Below are 23688 nucleotides of genomic sequence, written 5' to 3' on the forward strand. Positions count from 1 at the left end.
GAATTAACTGATTTTTTATGATGATGATCTCCTCACCATAAAGATCATTCTCACCAAAAATCAGCCCATTCTAAAACCTGTAACTCATGTTTTGAAAAATGTTTTGTCAAAAAGTTGGCCATTGAACGCCCCCCATACGTATATCTTCCATTTAAGAACTTGCTTTGCAATCTCTCGTTCCTATTCTCGATTCTTAATTCTTATCACCACTTCTCTAGAGTCGAGAATCATGAATCTCTCCTTCTCCCACCCTTCGAAACCAAAAAACCGTAAGCCCTTAGAAAATTTCAGCGAAGAAGACAAACCAATAATTGAAGATCCAGAAACCCAACGTCATCACCACTTGTCTAGAATCATGAAACTATCCTTCTCGCTCCCTTCGAAATCCTCTTCAAAATCAAACAACCATAAACCCTCACAAAATTTTAGCCTAGAGGACAAACCAAGAGACGAAGTTCGTGAAACCCAACACGAGTTTGTAACCGAGTTCGATCCTTCAAAAACCCTAACCGACAGACAACCTAAGCATGTAATTCCTCGATTAGAAAACACCTGGAAACCCTTCAAGAAGATGCGAAACCTCGATCTCCCACTTCAATCCTCCACAGACGATCCCGATCTTCGCTTCGAACTCGAAGCTCCCCCAGATACCGATTCTGCCATGTCTTATGGTTTGAATCTTCGATCTAAAGAAGATGGTAAGAAATCCGATGATCTTCCGGAGGATCGATCCGGTCTTCCTGGTTCTATTGAGAACTTGATGTTGCAGAAATTTAAGGAAGATATGAAGAATTTGCCCGAAGATCGTGGATTTGATGAATTTGTCGATGTTCCTGTCGAGGGTTTTGGTGCGAGATTACTTTCTTCGTATGGATGGTCCGAGGGAAAAGGGATTGGAAGAAATGCTAAAGAAGATGTGAAAGTGGTTCAGTATGTGAGGAGATCTGGAAGGGAAGGATTAGGGTTTGAGCCTCAAACAAATGGTACTAAGCAGAAAGGGAATAATTCACGCCCTCAACTTGTTGCTCCTAAAGGTCCTGATGGGCGGACTAGGCACGTTGTCGGGATTGATGAGAAGCTTGTCGAGAGGGAGTTGAAAGGGATTCATGTTGGTAAGATTGTTAGGGTTGTGGGTGGTAGGCATGTGGGTTTGAAAGGGAAGGTTTTAGAGAAATTGGGTGGTGATTCTGAATATCCAGCAATGGTTGTTTTGAAGCTATCGAGGAGTGAGGAGGAAGTCAGAGTTGGAGTTGATGAAGTTGTGGAATTGGGTTCGGTTGAAGAGGAGAAATTCTTGAGAAAGATGCGGGAGTCAAAAGACGACCGACAAAAAGATGGGAGAAGAGATTCTTTGAGTCGTGTCGATCGAGAAAAGAGGAATGGAGGTAAGAATGATAGAAAAGGGAACAAAGAAGAGAGAAGAAGAGGCGATGAAGGGAGACACAAGGAAGAAGAGAGGAAGAAGGTGGTCTCTTGGCTCAGGAGTCATATTCGAGTTAGAATAATTAGCAAAGATTTCAAAGGAGGGAAATTGTACTTGAAGAAAGGTGAGGTTGTTGATGTTGTGGGACCTGCAACGTGTGACATTACTATGGATGAGAGCAAGGAACTCGTCCAGAATGTCAATCAAGATATGTTGGAGACAGCACTCCCAAGGCGTGGGGGTCAAGTTCTTGTTCTGTATGGGGAACACAAGGGTGTGTTTGGAAATCTTGTGGAGAGGGATATGGAGAAAGAAATTGGTGTTGTTCGAGATGCAGATAGCCATGCTTTGCTCAACGTACGTCTTGAACAGATTGCGGAATATATTGGAGATCCGAGCTATATTGGGTATTAATTTATTTCCGGCCAAGGTGTGGATCAATACATCTTGTTTTGTACTGTTTCTTATTACATGGAATGGAATTTCATTTTTATGAATATCAGTATGATTTTTAATTATTGAAATGATTGTTGTGTTAGAAAAGTTATCAAATCGTTGAATCAAGTAGTATGGTGATTTCAAGGTTCATTGAACATGTTATTAGACTATTAATCAGTTCAGTCTCATGGCTAGAAATATGTTCACTTAGATTTTTATGCTGGGCAATGAGTGTTTTCCATATTTGAACTCAAGATTTCATTCTGCAGTTCTCTTTCGTAGCAAAATTGTAAAATAGCGGGTATAGAGCTAAACTAAATTCTTTTATAAGACCATGTTAGAATCACTAGAGAAATTCAATTTGTTCTAGGGTCTATGCTGAAGAATGACCTGTTTTTATCAAGATCTAAAGAGCACTACTTTTATGAGTGGTAAATAGAAATTAGGAGTTTAAATATGGGCAGGACCAACCTCTAAATACTTAAAGCTTTTACATTCCTTTATGAGACCTTGAGAAAAATATTTGATTCCTTCATCATGTCTCATATTCTGCTCCATGACTCATTATATCCTGAAAGGGGATGAAGTTGCCAAGGTAAGTTGGTAAGTCTGTGAGTGGTGGTACCATAGACCTGGGATCATACCCTGTCTTCTTCTACTGGCTTAGCAAATGAAAAACAAAAACCCTGAAATAAGGCTGAATAGTTTTGATGTTTTTCCAATGCAATTATTTGTGTGCATGTGTATTGTTGACTTCAATTATCGGTTCCATGGTCACCTGAAACATGCTTTATGCAATACCGTTATCCTATTTTCAGATATTTTTACTCCCGACTCCATTCAATCTTTTAAATGGACCATATCAATTTCTATAGATATATTCTTTTAGCTCTAAAACCATGTTTTAAAACTTCAAAATTGTGATATCTTGTCAATTTCTCCATCCCTGGTGCAAAATCTCATTTCTTGCCCATGCACTTTTAGTGATGACTCCAATCTTTAATCCCAGATGTTAGAAGATTAAAAAAATAAGAAAAAATAGCAGATATGGCTCCGCAAGTGAAAAAGTAATATTTGTCAAGTATGGGATGTGAAGGAATGTATATTCATTGCCAATCCCAATATTTCTCTTGAAGTATTTGGGTTTCTTTTTTTATCATTGTTTCAGATGAATTGGGTTTTTCCTAAAACTTTCTTCTTGTTGGTAGAAGGGTGGGCTTATAATATCTTCTCCTGTAGAAGAAAGACCCCTATGGACCCATTGCTTAGGGTCTTTGGAAAGAAAGAAACAACAGGGTGCTACAAGACAAGGAGAGTAATGTGCATATGGATTTTATGGAGATTTTAGGGTTTATGTTTCTTTGGGCAAAATTAAACAAGGAGTTTGTTGGGGTGTCCTTTGGGGACTTTGTGTTTAGATAGGATAATCTTTGTAATTAGTTGGTTGGCTTTTGTTGTTTTTTAGTGTTTCTTTTCTTTTCTTTTTGCTTTTTGTTTGGGGGCTATCTCAGCTTTCCTTGTTCTCTCCTTTTGATATTTATAAAATCGTTGGGTATGTTTGGTAACACTTCTGAAGTCTGAAGTCTAGTTTTTGTTTTTTGAAATCTGGTTTTGAAAAAGTTGTTTGTTTGACATTTTTAAAAGCTTTTGGTTACAAACAAAATTTTAAAACATAATGGTCATTTTGACAATATTACCCTTTTGTAATTCTAATAAATTATTAATCGAAAAACATAACATGTTATGCATGATGAAACCATCCACTCATTTAATTTTGATTTCTAATAAATTAAACACCCCAAAAGTATTGTTTTAAAATTGAATTTCATCAAAAAAGAGAAAATCCATAAGATCCTAATTATCCTACCGAACCACTTACTTGCTTATAGTAAAAAATATAGATGACATTTAAAAGTAGTTTTTGATGTGCAAGCACTACCCAATTAGATTGAGATGTGAACTACCTATTCACCTCTTCATCATCCGTGGAATAGATAATTCTGAAATATTCCTATAATAAACACTAGTATCCTATGATTTTAAAAATCTTTCAATACCAAGATGACTACCCTAATAATCTCAATCGTTTTTTTTGAAACCCCAAAATCAGCAAAATCTAAATCCCATAACTCTAGAGATTTTTAAATTACAAACATATGATCAAAATTACATATATAAAACATATGATGTTAGAAGAAAAATAGATGTTCATTAATGGATGAAAATGGTAGATCAAAGATAAAGAGAGATCTTACTGTGTTAATTTTGGAGTGAAAAATATAGGGTTTTCGAATAAGAAACGAGAGAAATGAGAGAGATTTTGACAGCACTGTTTTAGAGGAAGGAGAGATAGAAGAGAAATGAGAGGTAGAAAAGTTAAAAAGAAGGGTTTTAGAATTTGTATAAAGAAGGGATAAGTGATAGACATCAGTGTTTTGAGGGGGATATTTTAGGAATAAAAAACAAATTCAGAATTCAAAAGTTTCATCTAATGTCCCCCCATCGTTGAACCAAAACTTCTGAATTTTGGTTCTTAGTTCTAAAATCTGGATCGAAACAAACGGCAATAGAGTTTCTGAAGTCTAAATTTTAAAGGTGGACCACCTCCATTCAGACTTCAGAAGTGTTACCAAATACACACTTTATCTTTATACTCAAAAAAAAAAAAAAATCAAGGCCGTTGGCTCTAACTTAGTTTTTGATGCAAATGTCCCTTACTTGGAATTGTTATCCTTGTATTTTATAAAGTAAAGCTACCTTTGAATTTATGACATAGATAGGAAGCTTATCCCTTTGCATCTTTGTTTTAACATTCTAATTTTCTTTACCATTTTATCTCGTTATCTATTGAATGAGACAAGAGAAACAACTCTATTTCATTAATGGAGCTGAAGCCATATCTAATAAATGATCTGTAGTCTAATAATTAGAAGATATCTTTCTATAAGCATCAGGACTCCTGGTTCACAGGTGTCAGAACATATCAATCAATGGGTTCCCCTAAATCTCGTAGGTCGGAGTTTCAGATATTAACAAATCAGATGATGTCATAATAATAGTAACATATTTGACTTGTGGGAGGCTTTGCAACTGCCAAATCTAAGAATGAAATCAAGTGTATAAAATTTGAGTTACCAGCTTGCCTCGTAGGTTAAAGTCTTGAGTGTTGAAACCGTGACCTGGGTTAAACCTACTATTTTGAAATATTTGCCATTTTTATCAAGATTAAAAGCACTTTTATTCGTGTCATGTATCAGTATAACAGTTGAGTCTGTTTCTCGCTTGGACCATGCATTGAATACAACAAAACCTAAATTTCTCATGAAGTAGACTTGTCAGCCTTACACATGTGCCTTGGACACCTAGAAAGGAATGGAGTCTGTTGAAAAGCAGCAGGTGAAGCAGTTACGAGCTTTAATATGGTTAGCACCAACCTCTAAATAGCTAACGGTTTTATATTGCCTTTAGGAGACCTCAAGAAAAATATTAATCCATTCTCCCCATATTCTGCTCCATGAATTCTTTTTCCTGGAAGAGGTTGAATAGTTATTATTTCTTGAATGTTATCATTCCTGCCACTGTGTCAGAAACCCCGATTTCCTGCATGAACATTGTGCTTTTTAAATATAATGACATAGGTTATGGTCGGAATTTCTACAAAATTTATCAATAAATGAAGTCCATCATTTGGTTAAGGGTTACCGATGGCTTACAACCGTCATTAAGGACTGTCTCTAATATATCATTGCTGACTCCTTTTCGTCTCAGCACCTTTTTCTACACCTAGTTTGTCTGTTCTCTCTCTGCAACTTGCTATGGAGGTCTCTTTCCTGATTTCTGTATAAGGTACGCCATTTTTTCTGTTTCCCCTTCCTTTCTAGGGATTACAAATATATCTCTGATTTTTGAAAGGAATGGGGAGAGAGAACTAGCTATCGCTAGTTTAGATGTGGCTAATTCATCACCAAAACCCTAGTTTATAACGTCCCAAGGTTAGGAATTAACCAGTTGTTCTACTTTTCTGTTATAGTTTTCTACATTAAAATCCATATCAAAATGCAGGATTGAAATGTTTGTTTCCAAATAAACCAACCTGTGGCTGTCCAGTAATTTACCCTCTTTTGTTTTCAGAGCTGCTGTTAGTAATATTTGGTGTAAAAGTGGCCATGGAAATGTTTTTTTGTATTAGATGATTGTGTTGCTTCTGCTCTTTAGATTGCATAAAGCCTATTTTAATTTTTCTGTGTCGGATTGCTTCTTTTTCATTTCATTGTGCGTTTTTGGGGTTGTATTTTAATGTTTTAGATTTATATTTATATGAAGATCAGATGGTTTAAGAACTCAAATTGAATGTATATGTTGCTCTTGCCAGAGTGACCAGTTACTACGTTTTTTAATTGTTTTTTTTCCTCATAATCCTTGTTTTGGTACCACTTATATAATTCTTAATGGATGGGTTCAAACGAATTTCATGGTTTGATTCAAGTGCAGATGCAAAGGTTTGCTCTAAAACTTAGATATTCATTTCATCTTATGCTACACAAGTAGTTCAAGAATTTGTTGTAAAGCCTATAGTGTTCTCTATTTTTTTTTCTTCTTTCTTGGATCCACCCAAGACCTGACGGTTATAATATGACTGATGCAGTGCTGGAAAGCTTTCTGTTATGGACATTTCCGGTGAATCGTGCCAAGAAGGGACAATTCCAATACTAAGAACTAGCTCTATAAGAAGATCTGGAAGAAAATTGCAAAGACCCAGCAGTGGTCGCAAGGTTAGTTTGAAAGAACAGAAAACAGAGAACACCATTGAATTTTTCTTTAACCCCCTGCAGAATATTAGCTTGTTGTACTCTTAACTCTTGAAATAAGAATTAGTTAATTGCACATTTGGTATCTGCAAGATCTATATCTGGACACACAGGAGTAAGCATAGGTCTGGGTGATGAGCCTTAAGTGAGCTAGAGTGGCCACAAACAACAAGCCAAGCTTTAAGAGAAAGAGGGAATCGGGCCGCATAAATCAGAATATAAAATTTAGCATCAATGGCTCCACAGGTAAGAAATAATACTATAGAATGCTCTTTCAATGCATCATTTTTTTTTCTTATCTTTTTCTTTATAATACTTCCAATACTTCAGGAAAGAACAAAAGCAATAAGAACATAAAATTTAGCATCCATTGCTCCGCAGGGAAGAAATAATACTATAGACTGCTCCAATGCATTGTTCTTTCTTTTTTGATTTACTTCCATGGAGGGGAGAATAAAATTTAACTCGGTCCGGTACGATAAGACACTATGATACATATCTCCAATATATGTCCTATAGAGCGTCATCCATCTACATACTCGGGGGGAATACAACATCCTGATTTGTGCCCATACTTGTAATAATGATGTACATCCCATAAGTCTTGACAACCGCTTTCATTCGTTCCTTGCAAATTTACTAAGAGCATGGTACAAATATGCAAGAATGGCGGCATCCTAAGCATAACAAGATGTTATAGATAAATCCTTAAATAAATGTAATAAATTAGTATCAACACTCTTACCAGATGTATCTAAAAATAATGTGACTCTACACAGTGCTAATAGATAGGCATGGGTATAATGATGTACTTGATATATATATATATATATATAGGGTCAGGTTCAAACGACAACCATTTCAACACACATATAGACAACGCGTTTTGTCTTATATGGGCAAAAATGTTTGGAATGGGCTGATTTTTTGGGAGGATGATCTCTGTGGTGAGGAGATCATCCTTGCCAAAAATCAGCTCATTATGAAACTTCTAGACCGTCCAATTTTTGTTGAAAAATTATAGACCGTCCAATTTTTGTAAATCAATTTTGATGGGGTTACAAGTTTTGGAATGGGATGATTTTTTGCCAGGATGATCCCCTCATCACAGAGATCATCCTCACAAAAAATCAGCCCATTCCAAACATTTTTGCCCATATAAGATAAACACGTTGTCTATATGTGTGTCGCAATGTGTGTTGCAGGAACCCGACCCATATATATATATAATAATTAAATTTTACTTTACCTATATACATCTGTCTATCAGACTATATTCCAAATGTATCACGTAGTCATGTAAAGCTAATAGTACTGAAGTGAGAGCCATCAGCATGAGGTAAAACTCCAAGACACTCATAAATGAGATTGGGATAATCCTCTCTCGCTGTACGGGGCACAATAACAATCTGTCGATCCTCAGTCTTAGACAATGAAGAGTGTCCTCTAATGTGATTGCCATTTCTCCAAATGGAAGGTGGAACATGCCAGTCTGTGGCCAAAATCTCTCAACGAAGGTAGAACACAGACATGAATCGTGATGTAGCTACCTAATGCGCTAATAATGTTCAAACCCAACAGTAGTAGCAATGGCTTTTCGCAAACCACTAATGTCTCAATCTCTAAAAAATTACGAATGATATAACACTCGTAAAGAATAATCGTAATCAATCTGCATTATTATAAAATTAATTATTAAAAAATTATATAATTCTAACTAATTTTCATTAGAATTTGTGAACTCGACACTTAGTAATTAAATGTTTAACTCAACAATAAGTAATTAAATGTCGAACTTGACACTAAGTGGTGAACTGGACATTAAATAATTAAATGTTGAACTCGACAATAAGTGGTGAACTTGACACAAAATAATTAAACGTTGAACTCGACGCCAAGTGGTGAACTCGACACTAAGTAATTAAATGTTGAAGTCGACTCTAAGTGGTGAATTCTACACTAAGTAATTAAATGTTAAACTCGACAGTAAGTAGTGAACTCAACATTAAGTGGTAAGTTCGACTTTAAGTGGTGAACTCGACACTAAGTAATTAAATGTTGAACTCGACGTTAAGTGGTGAATTCTAATCAATTTTCATTATTAATTTTTAAATATAAAATTCGAATTTGTCTCATCCAAATATCACTTGATAGATGACCCACCCTGATGATCGTTTATAATATCGCTTGTAATCGAACCTCCAGGAATGCGCCCGTTATTAGCTATCATCTATTTTAACAAAAATAATTATATAAATAAATATTTAAACATTTCTTTATCTAGGGCTTAGACCCATTGCTCAATTGGTTTGACACATAGCAAAACAACTTGGAGGATGTGGGTTCGAGTCTAGCTTAACCATCCAAAAAAAAAAACATTTATTTATCTAAATCTCGGATCAAGATCTTAATCAAGATCATGATCATCAAGAACAGGATCAAGATCATGATGATTGATCAAGATCAAGATCTAGTTATTAATTTAAAGATATGTATCTAGTTCTTACAATCAAGATCTTGATTTTTTTAAAATTTGTATCTAGATCTAAATCAATCAAGATCTAGTTGTTAATTTAAAAATATGCATTTTATCAAGATCTTGATTTTTTTTTAAATTTGTATCGAGCTCTTGATCAATCAAGATCTAGCTATTAATTTAAAAATATGTATCTAGCTGTTACCTTTTGATGTTTCGCCTCTGGAGGAGTTGGAGGAGGAGGAGAAGAGAAGAAGAAGAAGAAGAGAACCAGAGAAGAAGAAGAAAAAAAAGAGAGAGAGAGAGAAAGAAAATGCGTGGGAAAAGCTCATTTGGCACTTTAAGTGGCGATTTAGTTTCGTTTTGATAATTTTCAAAAAATTGCAACTTTTTTCGTAATTAATTTACAAAATAGGTTTTTTTATTATATAATTTTCCCTAAATAATATCTTATTTTTGTTTGCTTTGAGTTGGAAAGTTAGTCCATAAGGACATCATTCTTTTGACTCTTAACATTTTGGTGAAAGATTTAATGAATTGTGTTCGAAGTGAGCGTGTTTTTTTTTAGTAAGGATTTTAGAAACTTTTCATTGGTTGGAGAGACTTTGAAACCGGAACCTTACAAGAATTTGTTGTAAGCCTATGGTGTTCTCTATTTTTTTTATTCTTTCTGGGATCCACCTGAGACCTGAAGGTTATAATATGACTGATGGAGTGCTGGAAAGCTTTCTGTAATGGACATTTCCGGTGAATCATGCCAAGAAGGGACAATTCCAATACTAAGAACTAGCTCTATAAGATCTGAAAGAAAATTGCCAAGACCCACAAGACATGATTCTTTGAGCAGTGATCACAAGGTTAGTTTGAAAGAACAGAAAACAGAGAATACCATTGAATTTTTCTTTTAGGCCCTGCAGAATATTAACGTGTTGTACTCTTAACTCTTGTAATAAGAATTAGTTAATTGCACATTTGGTATCTGGAAGATCTATATCTGGACACACAGGAGTAAGCATAGGTCTGGGTGATGAAAGCCTTAAGTGAGTTAGAGTGGCCACAAACAACAAGCCAAGCTTTAAGAGAGAGGGAATCGGGTCGCATAAATCAGAACATAAAATTTAGCTTTAATGGCTCCACAGGTAAGAAATAATACTATAGAATGCTCTTTTAATGCATCATTTTTTCTTTTTTCTTTATAATGCTTCCATTACTTCTGGAAAGAACAAAAGCAACAAGAACATAAAATTTAGCATCCATTGCTTCACAGGTAAGAAATAATACTGTAGACTGCTCCTTCAATGCATTGTTCTTTCTTTTTCGATGTACTTTCATTACTTTTCTTTTATAAAAAAAACACTATAACAAAACAATATTCAAAAGGCTTTCATTTGCAACCCCTTGCAAGTAGTTGGAGTAGTTTATCACATCTAAATTCCTCTTAAGATGTGATATATCCTTCTGTACTTATACATGCACATATATTGTAGAGAAGCTTCCCTTACTCCTGCATGGTGTCATTTCAAGGAGTTCTCGATATCAATCACAAATTGATACTTCACATCCCTATTTACTAGCCTCTCGAGCGCATCATTTACATATTGAACTGGAATGATTTCGATTTTAGGGTATATATTGTGGGCAGCACAGAAATCTATCATTTCCTGTGTGTCTTTTGTACCACCTGTTCCACTCCCAGAAATGGTTTTTGAACCTGACAAAAGCCAATTTAAGGTTAAACACATGCATTTACATCCATCTCATCTACAATTGCATGTATTTTCTGCATATGGAGTTTATATGATTGCAACCATTGATGCAATCAATACAAAGTTTGGAGATAAGAGGGAATTACCATGAAGAAGGCCCATAGGATGGAGTTCGATCTTAGTTGGATAGCCTACTAAGACTAGAACACCAGTGGCCTTTAAGAGCAACATGTAAGGATCAAATGGGTGCGCCCCTGATGCAGTATCAATTATGAAGAGGGAGTTTTCCAAGGCCTGCAAGGAAATAGTGCCACGGGAGATTACCATCAAGAGACGAGATGTTTTATCATCGTTAGTGCTTAGAGTATGGAGTGCTACCGACCCCTATTCCTCTCTCTAACCCCACTCTCTCTCCCGCCTTTCTTCGTTTTATATGTAATTTCATCTTTAGGGTGTTACAAGAAAAGGTTGGTTTGGCAACAAAGTTTCTGTACTTAAATTAACCATCAGTTTATGAGAATGTTTGTGTCAGATTGATGAACTCAAAACAAACATAACTAGGAAATCCTTATAATGTTACCTCCATTTGTTGCCCGTCAGATGAGACCACGAATCTATCTGCTCCAAGAAGATTCAGGGCTTCATCTCTTTTAGATACGCTCGTACTGAAAACTGTTACATTCAATCCAAAAGCCTTTCCGAATTTCACAGCCATATGACTGAGGTCACCTAGTCCAATTACACCAAGAGAGTTACCTGGTTGGTTTATCTTATGACGAATCATGGACTATATACTGTAATTCCAGCACATAACAAGGGGGCAGCTGATGCTAATGGGTAGTTATCAAGTATTTTGTAGCAATACCTTTGTGTGTACTCAGCACCAAAATCAACAGTGTATTAGTTTAAAATTGTTGCATTAGCAGAGGGAGAGTTGTAGTAAGAAGGCAAACAGAATAATGAGAAAGCAAATACCAATTCGTCATTGTCGCTAAATCATGACTTACTATAATTTTGCTAGTCATTGGCACCATGTTGAACAAATACACTACACACTGTGAACGATCGTCTCCACTAAAAGTCAATCAATCAATTCTGACAACCTTAATAATCGTTGAAAATTTTACATGATTTTTAAGTTCAAGTCAAATTTAGGTAAAATGATCAAATTTTCCAAGGCCGATTTTCACATTAAAGACAAATTTTTATGAGGCTTGTTGGATTGTCACACATGATCTCTGTGTTGATTTTACCTAATTCTTGAATTATAGCAAAGGTTTCAAATCTTATTTTTAGACATTGTTTCGTTGAAGAAAAAGAAAAATATGGGTCTTCACAGAAACATTTAATGGTTATTGTTTTGATGAAATTGAAATTTTAAAACCGTGGATAAAATAGCTTCATAACTAGAAATCAAATCAAGAAAATCAGAGAAACAAATGCAGAGCTAAGGTTAGCAATAATTAGCAGTAGAATTGACTTGCCTTTCGTGTACCAAAATGTGACTAGAATATCCTCCTTTAGTGGTTGTGCCATCCACATCAACACTATTAATGGTGAAAATTAAACCCTTTTGAGCAATGGTTTTCCATTCTATCATTACAGTACTCACAATCCCTACATGAGTTCACATAAGTTCCCACTCCAGCATGGTCTCCACTTTTAAAGCGTTGAACATTGGAACCAACCTCTTTGACAATTCCAACAATCTCATGGCTGCAGCAATTAATGCAATATTTGTTATAAAACACCGTATCTTTAGAAAATTAATATGACACAAGTTAAAAGACACAATACCCGGGCACCACAGGATATTCAGATTTTCCAAATTGATTCCTAGTGTAAAGGACATCAGCATAACAGATTCCACCGTGTGTTATTTTAAGTGAAACATCGTCGCATCCACGTAGCCTGTATGAATTTTCTCACACTAGTTGGTGAAGCTGATCAAATGAAAATTAATTATATTGGAAGCTATAAATGTTAAATAAGTTGGTTGGAAGAGAACATGGGAAAAAACTTAATATGGGTTAAGTTAAAAGATAAAAATTTGTTGAGTCCACATGAAACTTGGCCTAGGTGACGTTGGATTCTTGTATTTTAACAAAGCTATTGGCAAGTTTTAATGCTTTCAAGCATTGAGCCATGCATTTGATATTAATAATAGGATTTGACTATTATTTATGTAAAGGATCTTAGATAGAAAGTTCAAATAATTTGTGCTCAGGTTCCATGTAGTTTCCTTCTCTCATGTGTTCTGGGAAGCAAACAGAGTTGTTGATCATCTTGCTTCATCCCAGGATTCTATGGGGTGTTTTGAATTAGAGAGTGGTTCATTTTCTGTAACCTTGAGTCTATTATATATAGCTTTTCTCTCCCTGAGGTAATCCTGTTGACCTTTCAGAAAAAAAATAAAAATACCCCCTACTAGAACGCCTAGCCTATATAACAATATCTCATGAAGATCGATTATATGTATATATTTGACGAGTAAACATGTGACATGTTAGTGGCTAGTAATTAGTAGGTGAAGGCGTTTGGTTAGGGATCTATAAAAGATATATATTATTGTTGAAGGAAGCTAGGTTGATGATCCTTGGGACTCTGCCAACTAACTCTTTAACTTCCATTGTTTCCCAGTAAATTAATAATAAATAATTGGGGAAACATACCTGCGAGTGAATTTGTAGGGAGAAAGAAGGCCAGATGGATCTCTTGCTGCCCATCCTAGGCAATCTCCATTCTCATCACTCTCACTTTGTGTAGTCATTTCTATATATATATATATGGTCGATGCAAGTGGGATTGGTTTACTCAGAGAGAGACATGACTTTAACTTTCGATGTCTCCCTTTTTATATTAGGGTGAAATTTCAAGTTAAGACAGGAAGCGTTCCAAATCACTTGTGAAATTGGTGGAAAGAGTCCAATACTTTGCAGGTACCATTTGGATCCTTGAATGGGTCGGGTCCCCATAATTAAGTACAGTTGCTAAAAATCACACAAGATTTTAATTTGACAGATAAATCTGTTGAGATGATAGGTCAAATATGGGCTATAATATACTGGGATGTGAGTTTGGGTAACAAACCAAATTATCTGAAGTAAGCCAACCTTTAAGTCAAACAAATTATAAAATTAGGATTTGGTAAACAATTCACAGCCCACTAGTTGATCTAAGCAATTGGGTAAGCCAACAACATCTATATATATACAAATTATAAATTTAGGATTTGGTAAACAATTCATAGCCCACTACTTGATATAAGCAACGAGGTAAGCCAACAAAATTCTTTAAGATATAATGGGCTACAAAATTCTGCCGTTACATCTTGACGATTTGTCAATAAATAGTGTGACAATTTTTGCCTCTCTTGTAATCATTTGGAAATGCACTTATAGGTAAATCAGAAAATGGAATGCTCGAGGCACTTACCATGCACAATGTACTCAAGTATATATCACCCCAACTTCCCTCCCAAGATTCAACGGGACTAAATTTCTACTAGTAGCATAGTAAGTAACAGAAATGCAGAACTTTCAGGTGCACTAATTTTTATAAACCAAACTTCTTTGGTCCTTAGTTTCTAGTTCTACAGAACCAGCTGATCCTTGAGTTGATTAAGTAGGACAGCTGGACACAATCGCCCTATATTCTCTAAACATGAGAGAAGTCAGAAACCAAGTTTCTAACTTCCCTCCAAAAGATTAAAGACTTGAAATATCTATGTTTCTTTTGCTTCCTAAGCAATAAGGTCATGTTGAATGAGAGTAAAATACGATGAAGATGTTAATCAAGGTTGCCACAATGTCTAAGTGCTCACAGTTGTAAATAATGGTTTGAAGCAATTCAGGAAAGAGTTGGGAAGAGATCTACATATATCCAATTTGCATGTTAGCCTGTCAACTTGGAAAGCAAGACAAGAATATGAAGCTGTCATTATAAATTATTAGATGCATTTTAATAAGGTTTAAATTGTCACACCAAATCATTTTCATAAAGATTAAGAATCAGTTCATATTAGGATAAATTAGGTTACAGAGAATTTGATTTTAAATCATATTACTAAGATTTGCTTGTTGATTAATATTTCTATTGAAGAAAATTAATTTCCTTTTTTCAAAATCTTACCTTAAAAAGACAACTTTTTAAAAAGGACTCACAAAATCAACAGATTGATTAGTTCAAGACAAAATCTTTCCTTGAGAGAAAATTTTCTAAAGTCACTTAGGGCCTGGTTATTTGCACCCACCATTTGAGCTTACTACACCAACTTAAAACATGTGATTAGATCCTAAGCCCAATACAGAAAACCGGTTACCTCCATATATCTCACCAAGTTCTCCACCCGACTCTAGAAAGAACCCAAACAAACAATCCTGATCTCACCCACGTTGTCACCAATCTGTAACAACAATGTGATGATCACACTCAACAACTTGGAGTTTCTAGGTTTTTACAAGATAAGAATATATATAGAGATTCAATGTTTTCTCACTCTCTATCAAAGAGAAAAAAAATCCTTTTAGAGAAACACCATTTTATAGACAATAGCTACCATCTAGGAACCCCCTTTTGATTTCTTTGAGCTAATGAAATGACATTACCAAATACCCTCAGAAAAAATCCGTCAACCTTAACAAACAAAAGTTGTTTGTGATTTTATATTACCAAATCAATGATCTTTCAACTCATCTTTTTCCCCTAGACCTGTGAGTTCAAAAAAAATTATTTTTCTACTAAGCTGATTACATATTTTTCATCCATGAGATGGATGACCCTCATGTGGAGAGTTAGAAAGTAGTGGTTATCAAAAAATAAAAAAGTTTGAATTACAATTGCTTTTCAATGTCAAGAATTTATTACATGAATATCATTTTGAAATTTTTAGAGAGTTGTATGTTAATCTTTTGTAAAGAAACTTGTGTACAGTTTTTTTTTTTTTTTACACCAATTACAAATACTAGGTCCACATGAAGGGGTAGGAGCACGTCAAGTTGGTCCAACTACGTTGAACCCTTGAAGGGTGGCATTGAAATAGGTACAAGAGGATGACCTCAGTGGTCAATTGCTTTGGATTGGGTCTCAACAAACTAATGATAAGATGGTAAATGTCTTTTGGGAGAGCGAAAGGTCAAGGCTTGAATACTTGCTCAATTACTATAAAACCAAAATGGGGGCTTAATGCATGCTTAATGAAAGGGTAAAGGAGGAAAGTCACCTTGCCTTACTTTGGCAAAAAATGGATTAGAGAGAGTTACAGAAACAGTGTAAAAACACCTTAACAAAATCTGTAAAATTAAAAAAAAAAAAAAACATAAAATAGTTTGGTCATAGAGTGAGTAGGCCTAAGTTACAATGGTCCTTGGGTGAGTGAGGGACCAGGCCAAAAGGACTCTGATCCGTTGGTAAGTGAAGGACCAAGCAAAATTTGTATTTTAAAAGGCCTTTTTGAAGCCTTGAGTCTCCTCTTGATGGGCCATTGGGCATTTTGAAAGAAACTTAGGCCTAACCCTACGCTACGGGTGTTTGGGCTCTCAGGTTCGGTTGGTGTTTACATGTCTCGTTACCTCATATGATCCATTTGTGTTTAAAAAGGAAAAAATAATGGGTCTCGAAGCCCCTAGCTTCACTAGTCCAATGAGCCTCTGAATCGTCGTTAATCAAGTCGCATTTTTGTCTAAAGAGCATCTAATCATCCATGATCAAGCTATGGTTAGCCCGAAGAACCCCTGAATCCATAGTGATCAAACTCCTTATTTGTTTTGAATCTTTGAATCCTTCATGATCAAGTTCATCATGGCCCATAGAGGCCTTTTTCATTTTTGGATTACAATCCCATAGGTTGAACAATCTACCTTAAACCGATGATGGCCAATGAAAGCTCGTTTGAGTTGAGCTATTGCTCCTCCATCTCTTCTACACATGTGGGTGTATCATCAATCATCAATGGCCTGCAAAACTTCATGTCATCAACAAAATCAATAATCTTTTCAGTTACTCCCTTCAACAGCTTCTTTTTGCAACATGACGACTCTTAATCAGTGGTTATTGATTTTGTCTAACTCATATCAGTCTTTGATCGCCATGAGTTTGAGGGAAGATGTTAGAATATTAAGATATGATGTTCTGTCCCTAAGGATTTGGATGAGATTAGGAGATATAAATCCAATTTTAATCTTCTTTAAGCTAGATTCCAAGATCAAAAAAAGAAAAAAGGAAGAAACCAAGGCAGCCAAGTAGGAAATGATGTCATGAAATGTTCCTTCAATGCCTTGCCCTTTCTTTTTTGATATATGATTCCATCACTTTTGAACAGAACAAAAACATATTCAAAGGTTTTCATCTTAAATTCATTGTAAGCAGTTGGTATTAGAGATTTATATCATATGGTTACATGTATAAAATAATGTAATGTCATCTCACTATGTCAAGAGCCATATTTTCCTCTCTTGAATAGAAGCAAACTCTCTTGTTAATTTTGCTCTCAAGTGTCTCGATAACACGTAACATAGCAATATATGGATTACATGTCCAATACCCTACTAGAAGAAAAGAAAGAAAAAAAATTTCTCACAAAAGAGTCAATCTAGGATTTCACAAAATCCCAGATCAACCAATCACATAAACCCTCATGTATTGAGGGCATCCCAATCTACAAAACTACACTCATTAGGCGACATTCAATTGGCCATCTGGGGATTTCACATTCCCAGTGATGAAAGAGACTAAATCGTCTTGTTACTCTTTTTTAAAGATCTGGTTAATGGGAGTGGTCATAAGCAAGTTATAGTTAGAATGCAAATTTATACAATTCTAAACTATCTGACAAGTTGGGCATATATGTGGTATCTGTGTTGTGCAGTCTACAGTAACCCTTGCATTGATCATTAATTGAATTGATTAACAATATGACTACACAAAGTGAGAATGGAGATTGCCTAGCATGGGCAGCAAGAGATCCATCTGGACTTCTCTCTCCCTACAAATTCAGCCGCAGGTACTTCAGTTTTTTTATTTTTTTGAGATTTTGTTTCTTTAGTACGAAAATATAATGTGGGGGTGCTTTGTCTTGAGTGGCTTCTTGCGGATGTCCATTGGTTCCCTACGGGTACACTCCGACGCTCAAATCAGTTAAAAATTGGACAGAATAACAACTTAAGTTCACAAAAAATGGTGGTGCTCATATTTATAGGTCTTAGTTTTTTCCTTCTAATCTTCTAATCAGAGGTTTCCACGTAGACTATAACTGCTTCCCTTTTTTGGGAGATTTGGTTATAACATTTTGCCACGTGGATTATAACTGTTTTAACATGTTTTTTATCAGTTAAAGATTCCCCTTGATTCTCAGATATTCTCCCATGAATTCCTAAAGAGGGTGAACGTGCCCTCAGAACTATAAGTCTATGACAATGCGCTCGGACTTATTTACACACTAAGGCCCTTTTGTTCCCTTCCGACTCCCGTCTGATTTGTCTCTTTGGCCTTATGAGTCTGGTTTTGCTCATACACTTAAAAGGAATTTTCATATCCTGCCTTTATATATGATATATTCATTTAACAAGGGGTGCACAACTGCACATCCCCAACATACAAAGTATCTCAACGAGTACGTTCCTGAGCAAGAGAGTCTTCTTTCTCGTTAGTACAGTGACTTGTCATTGTAATAAAAATTTAATGATTTACGATTTTAATTGTATGATTCACTTTAAATCTTGATCCAAATTATTTGAATTTTGTATCTGATTTCATTTATAATAAAAAAAAAACCTCCTACAGTAGTGTATTAATCTTACATTTTGAGTACATTGAAATGAATTTTAATTTCAAATCACCTCAAAACCCAATTGAGTAAAGTCAACTAGAATGAGTTTCAAGTTCACTAACTAGGGTAAGAAAATTCATGCAGGGTACTTGGATGTAATGATATTTCACTTAAAATAACACACTGTGGAGTCTGCTATGGAGATGTCATGTGCTGTAGGAACGGACGTGGAAAATCCAAATATCCTGCGGTGCCTGGGTATATCATGTCTCACTTGTCTTAATTTTTCAAAATATCTAGTGTTTTCTTGCTATTCTAACTAATTATTCAGGATGTATTGGATTGCAGCCATGAGATTGTTGGAATTGTCGAAGAGGTTGGTTCCAATGTTGAGCATTTTAAAAGTGGTGATCATGTTGGAATGGGAACTTATGTGAACTCGTGTAGAGATTGTGAGTATTGTAATGATGGGATGGAAATCCATTGCTCAAAGGGTTATACCCTAACCTATGATGCTGTTGATGAGGATGGTACAATAACAAAAGGGGGATATTCTAGTTACACCATAGTTCATGAAAGGCAAGTCAATTCTGCTACTAGCATTACTTGAATTTGTTTTCTATGATTTGATCCCTAGTTATGATTTTATTTATTTATTTATCTTTGGTTCAAAATTTCATTCCATCTCAGCATGTTTTGGATTGTATTGAAATATTTTCAAATGTTTCTGTTAAAAATGTCTTGCTCTTAACCCAAACATTGCCTTGAAACAAGATTTTGAACCTTTCTTTATCAAAGAGATATGTTAATTTTTCATTCAATTTTTACTCTCTATTGCTGGGGGTGAGGCCTGCAAGGAAATCTTGTTTGAATATCCAGTCTCATAAGAAATTATCTTTTTTTCCAGTCTGATAAGAAATTATCTATTTTACAGCTTAACAATATTATAATAAACTGACTATATGTTTTCTCTTTTAACACTTTTTTTTTCACCTTCCTTTGCATAAATATTTCTCTGCCAATGCGAAGATTTTGAACTGATTCCCTGCTGTTAAAAAGTCTAAACATAATTCTGATGTGTTTTTGGTATTTGGGCACACAGATATTGCTACAAAATACCAGATAACTATCCATTAGAATTTGCGGCACCCTTGCTGTGTGCTGGAATTACAGTATACAGGCCCATGATTCGCCATAAAATTAACCAACCAGGTAAATCTCTCGGCGTAATTGGACTAGGTGGTCTCGGTCATATGGCTGTGAAGTTTGGAAAGGCTTTTGGATTGCATGTAACAGTTTTCAGCACGAGTGAGTCTAAGAAAGATGAAGCCCTGAATCTACTTGGAGCATCTAACAAACAACAAATGGAGGTAACATTAATTATAGATTACTGGATCCTAAACTAGCTCACCTATAATTCTTGTGTGCGAACATTGACACAAACATCCTTGCAAACAGATGGTTAATTTAGGGCAATCTTATTACCTTACAATTATGTTCGTAAGTGATTTTAATATATGGTGAGATTTTATAACAAAATATTCATAACATAAAATGGTGTGGTAAAATCACAGCTCTTAATTTAATTAGAGAAATTTTGTTGCAACGTCAACCTTTTGTCGATACACCCTAGTTGATGGCATTATATTTATCCAAATATGGATTAACACATTAAATATTATCTTAGTATTTTTCTTTGGAGAAGCAATAAAGAAGAAAAAGAAAGGGGGAAAAAAGAGAGTGGAGGAGTGGTTAGAGAGAGGGCTATGGATTGTACAAGAAATCTAGATGCAAAGAAGAAAAGTGGTTGTCGACCCTGTGCTCCAAAGATGTCTTGTAATCAATTTATGACTGAGAGCCCAATATGCAAATTGTTGCAATCATTGGGTTAACCACTGAGAAATTATGTGTTTCTAGAGGGTATTTATGTAATCAAGTTGAAGAATAAATATATAACTTCGACCTAAGGATTTTCCAATTAAGAAAAAACATATCTAAGAAGGAAAATGCTGAAATGACAAAAAGCATTTACTGCGATTCTCACAAGTCTGACTTGAGATGTGCACATAACCATTAGATGTGTTTCCTTGCGATACAAGTAAAAACATCTACGGTTATGTATGCATGTCCACGTCAGAATTGTGAGAATCACAGTAAATACTGTGTCACCCCAGCACAACTCATCTAAGAAAGAGGGAGATAGAGAAGGTTATAAATCCCTAGGTAACCTTTTTCTTGTTATTGCAAAGAAAATTAACTGCCTTAAGAGGACGTAACCAATAGAAGGGTGAAGCTTATAAATCTCTAGGTTTACATTTTTTTTTTTGCTTTATTTCTTATCAATTTTCTCAACAATCCCCAAGGCATTTATTTAAATTTATGATTGGGTAATTATTAGAAAGAAAAAAAAAATTGGTATGGCAATAGAAATTCTCTTTGCCATAATTTATTGTGTTTTTGGTTTAATGGATGATTACGATACTTCTACTTTCAATGCTCTGTTAATTTTTTGTGGCGTTTTTTCCATATAGGGCTTGGCAAAGTCCCTGGACTTCATAATTGACACTGCATCTGGGGTTCACCCATTTGATCCGTACATGGAGCTCTTGAAGGCTAATGGTGTTTTGGTCTTAGTGGGTTGGAGTGAGATCAAACTTCAACCTGGAAGCCTAATTCTAGGTAACTCCTTGTAATTATCCAAGTTTTGAATAGATAGCATTCATGGTTTCAGATTACATAAAATATGCCCAACGGTACATTAGATGGATTTGCTTTTGGCAGGTTCGAAAACCATTTCTGGGAGTGGAGTAGGCGGTACAAAAGACACACAAGAAATGCTATATTTCTGTGCTGCCCACAAGATATACCCTGAGATTGAAGTTATTCCAATTGAGTACATAAATGAAGCACACGAGAGGGTATTAAATAAGGATGTCAAGTATCGATTCGTTATTGATATTGAGAACTCCTTGAAATGATACCATCCAGGAGAAAGGGAAGCATCTCTATAATATATTTTATGGGTGTAGGTTTATGAGTTTAAAAGTAAATATCATATGGGGATTCCTTAGAGGAATTTAAGATGCGTGCAGGTGTGTATGTAGATTTGAGTGTGAAAGCATGTAGAATGTGAAGATTCCTTAGAGGAATTTAAGATGAGAGAAACTACTCTTGTTGCATACTATTTACAATCCCAACCGCATATGAGACATTTTTTGTAATATATTTTTTCTATAACATTTTCCACGGTTCTTTAGCAGTCTTGCAGTGAACATAAACATCATAAAGTGAAGGAATCAATCCATCTCAGATATAATTCTCCATAAATAGTTGCTATGATTCTATATATTGGTAATTTCAAAATTATCCAGTTCATGCTCATCATGAGTAGGAACATAATCATATAACATATAAGCAATTTGAACGGAGCCAAATAAAAGTGCATATTTTGGGCTAAAACTAAACAAGGAGTTTTCTTTGATGATTTTGTTTTTAGATGGGAAGCCTTGTGTAGCTCTTAGATTTGTTCGTTTTGCTTGTGTCGTTCCTTAGTTTTTGTGTTTGCTTATATTTCGTTTTGTGTATTTTGATTTTTGTTCTTGTTCTTGGGGGCCATCTCAACCTCTTTTGTGCTCTCTAAAGTTTCCCAATATTTATAAAATCTTTATACTTATCAAAAAGTAAAAAAGAAAAAAAAGAAAAAGAAAGAGCATATTTGATTGCCCTCTCTTGAATTTCGTTTCATAAAAAGGTTAAGATTTCTCATAGAGGTTAACAGATGCCATTTTTTGTTAAATCATGTTAATAGATGCTAGATATTTCATATAGATTGTTGGAAAAATAATAGAAGTCAATATATAATTTATTATAATTAATAATAAGCACAATATTAACAAATATGAAATAAATATTTTAACTAACAGATTGTAGAAACCGTAGAAATCCAGTATGATGAGAAATCCTATACGAAGATCCAAAGGTCACTGCTAATATAACCTATAAATAAAGATACTAGGAGGATGCACTTATAGGTAGATCAGAAAATGGAATGCTCGAGGCTTGAGCCATGCACAATGTACTCAAGTATATATCACCCCAACTCCGGTGCGATTAGGTTGCAGCAACTTCCCTCCCAACATTCAACGGGACTAAATTTCTATTAGTAGCATAGTAAGTAACAGAAATGCAGATCTTTCAGGTGTACTAATTTTTATAAACCAAAGCTTCTTTGGTGCTTAGTTTCTAGTTCTACAGAACCAGCTGATCCTTGAGTTGATTAAATAGGACCACTGGACACAATCGCCCTATATTCTCTAAACATGAGAGAAGTCAGAAACCAAGTTTCTAACGACCCTCCAAAAGATTAAAGACTTGAAATATATATATATATATATATTCATTCAAAACAAATACAACAAATATCTATGTTTCTTTTGCTTCCTAAGCAATAAGGTCATATTGAATGAGAGTAAAATGCGATGAAGATGTTAGTCAAGGTTGCCATAATGTCCAAGTGCTTGTTCTAGGTGCTCACAGTTGTAAATAATGGTTTGAAGCAATTCAGTAGGGAGTTGGGAAGAGATCTACATAAATCCAATTTGCATGTTAGCCTGTCAACTTGGAAAGCAAGACAAGAATATGAAGCTATCACTATAAATTATTAGATGCATTTTAATAAGGTGTAAATTGTCACACCAAATCATTTTCATAAAGATTAAGAATCAGTTCATATTGGATAAATTAGGTTAGAGAGAATTTGATTTTAAATCAGATTACTAAGATTTGCTTGTTGATTAATATTTCTATTGAAGAAAATTAATTTTCTTTTTTCAAAATCTTACCTTAAAAAGACTAACTTTTTAAAAAGGACTCACAAAATCAACAGATGGACTAATTCAAGACAAAATCTTTCCTTGAGAGAAAATTTTCTAAAATCACTTAGGGCCTGGTTATTTGCACCCACCATTTGAGCTTACTACACCCACTTAAAACATGCGATGAGATCCCAAGCCAAACACAGAAAACTGGTTACTTCCATATATCTCACCAAGTTCTCCACCTGACTCTAGAAA

General features: G+C 34.9%; 3 protein-coding genes across 4 annotated transcripts; 2 read left to right on the forward strand and 1 right to left on the reverse strand.

The window, feature by feature from the left end:
• The first annotated feature begins 156 nt into the window (after window positions 1–156).
• Window positions 157–7291, forward strand: MOS2 (D111/G-patch domain-containing protein). Of its 2 annotated transcripts, XR_015177097.1 has the most exons (3): window positions 157–1853; window positions 6507–6633; window positions 6763–7291. XR_015177097.1 is itself a non-coding variant. In XM_086437463.1 (2 exons), exon 1 carries the CDS (start codon window positions 230–232, stop codon window positions 1835–1837), a length of 1608 nt encoding a protein of 535 aa, XP_086293589.1. In that variant the 5' UTR covers window positions 157–229; the 3' UTR covers window positions 1838–1853; window positions 6507–7037. The 2 variants fall into 2 exon arrangements, 1 of the variants encoding a protein (XP_086293589.1); XM_086437463.1 differs by having other exon boundaries at window positions 6507–7037.
• A 3368-nt stretch (window positions 7292–10659) lies between these two features.
• Window positions 10660–13621, reverse strand: LOC147408442 (putative cinnamyl alcohol dehydrogenase 1). Its single transcript, XM_086432681.1, has 5 exons — window positions 13524–13621; window positions 12464–12567; window positions 11432–11580; window positions 10998–11145; window positions 10660–10856 (listed from the first exon to the last, which is right to left on the reverse strand). Exons 1-5 carry the CDS (start codon window positions 13619–13621, stop codon window positions 10660–10662), a joined length of 696 nt encoding a protein of 231 aa, XP_086288807.1.
• Window positions 13622–17759: 4138 nt separating this feature from the next.
• LOC147408443 (putative cinnamyl alcohol dehydrogenase 1) lies at window positions 17760–21594 on the forward strand. Its single transcript, XM_086437466.1, has 6 exons — window positions 17760–17851; window positions 18761–18874; window positions 18965–19195; window positions 19719–19986; window positions 21148–21295; window positions 21398–21594. The coding sequence occupies exons 1-6, from the start codon at window positions 17763–17765 to the stop codon at window positions 21592–21594; spliced, it is 1047 nt and encodes a 348-aa protein (XP_086293592.1). The 5' UTR covers window positions 17760–17762.
• Window positions 21595–23688: the final 2094 nt, after the last annotated feature.

Source organism: Akebia trifoliata, chromosome 3 (genome assembly GCF_017979445.1).
Source record: "Akebia trifoliata isolate Shusen 1 chromosome 3, ASM1797944v1, whole genome shotgun sequence".
In the NCBI taxonomy this organism is placed as follows: Eukaryota; Viridiplantae; Streptophyta; class Magnoliopsida; order Ranunculales; family Lardizabalaceae; genus Akebia; species Akebia trifoliata.

Excerpts from the sequence above, each read along its gene's own strand:
- MOS2 (XM_086437463.1), top strand. The coding sequence starts at position 230 with ATGAATCTCTCCTTCTCCCACCCTTCGAAACCAAAAAACCGTAAGCCC.
- LOC147408442 (XM_086432681.1), bottom strand. The coding sequence starts at position 13,621 with ATGACTACACAAAGTGAGAGTGATGAGAATGGAGATTGCCTAGGATGG. Across the intron at positions 11,581-12,463 it reads TGTGAACTCATGTAGGGATT|GTGACCTCAGTCATATGGCT; the intron begins GTGAGTACTGTA and ends TAATTGGACTAG. Across the intron at positions 10,857-10,997 it reads TCCTATGGGCCTTCTTCATG|GTTCAAAAACCATTTCTGGG; the intron begins GTAATTCCCTCT and ends GGCTTTTGTCAG.
- LOC147408443 (XM_086437466.1), top strand. The coding sequence starts at position 17,763 with ATGACTACACAAAGTGAGAATGGAGATTGCCTAGCATGGGCAGCAAGA. Across the intron at positions 18,875-18,964 it reads AAATATCCTGCGGTGCCTGG|CCATGAGATTGTTGGAATTG; the intron begins GTATATCATGTC and ends ATTGGATTGCAG. Across the intron at positions 19,987-21,147 it reads CTAACAAACAACAAATGGAG|GGCTTGGCAAAGTCCCTGGA; the intron begins GTAACATTAATT and ends TTTTCCATATAG.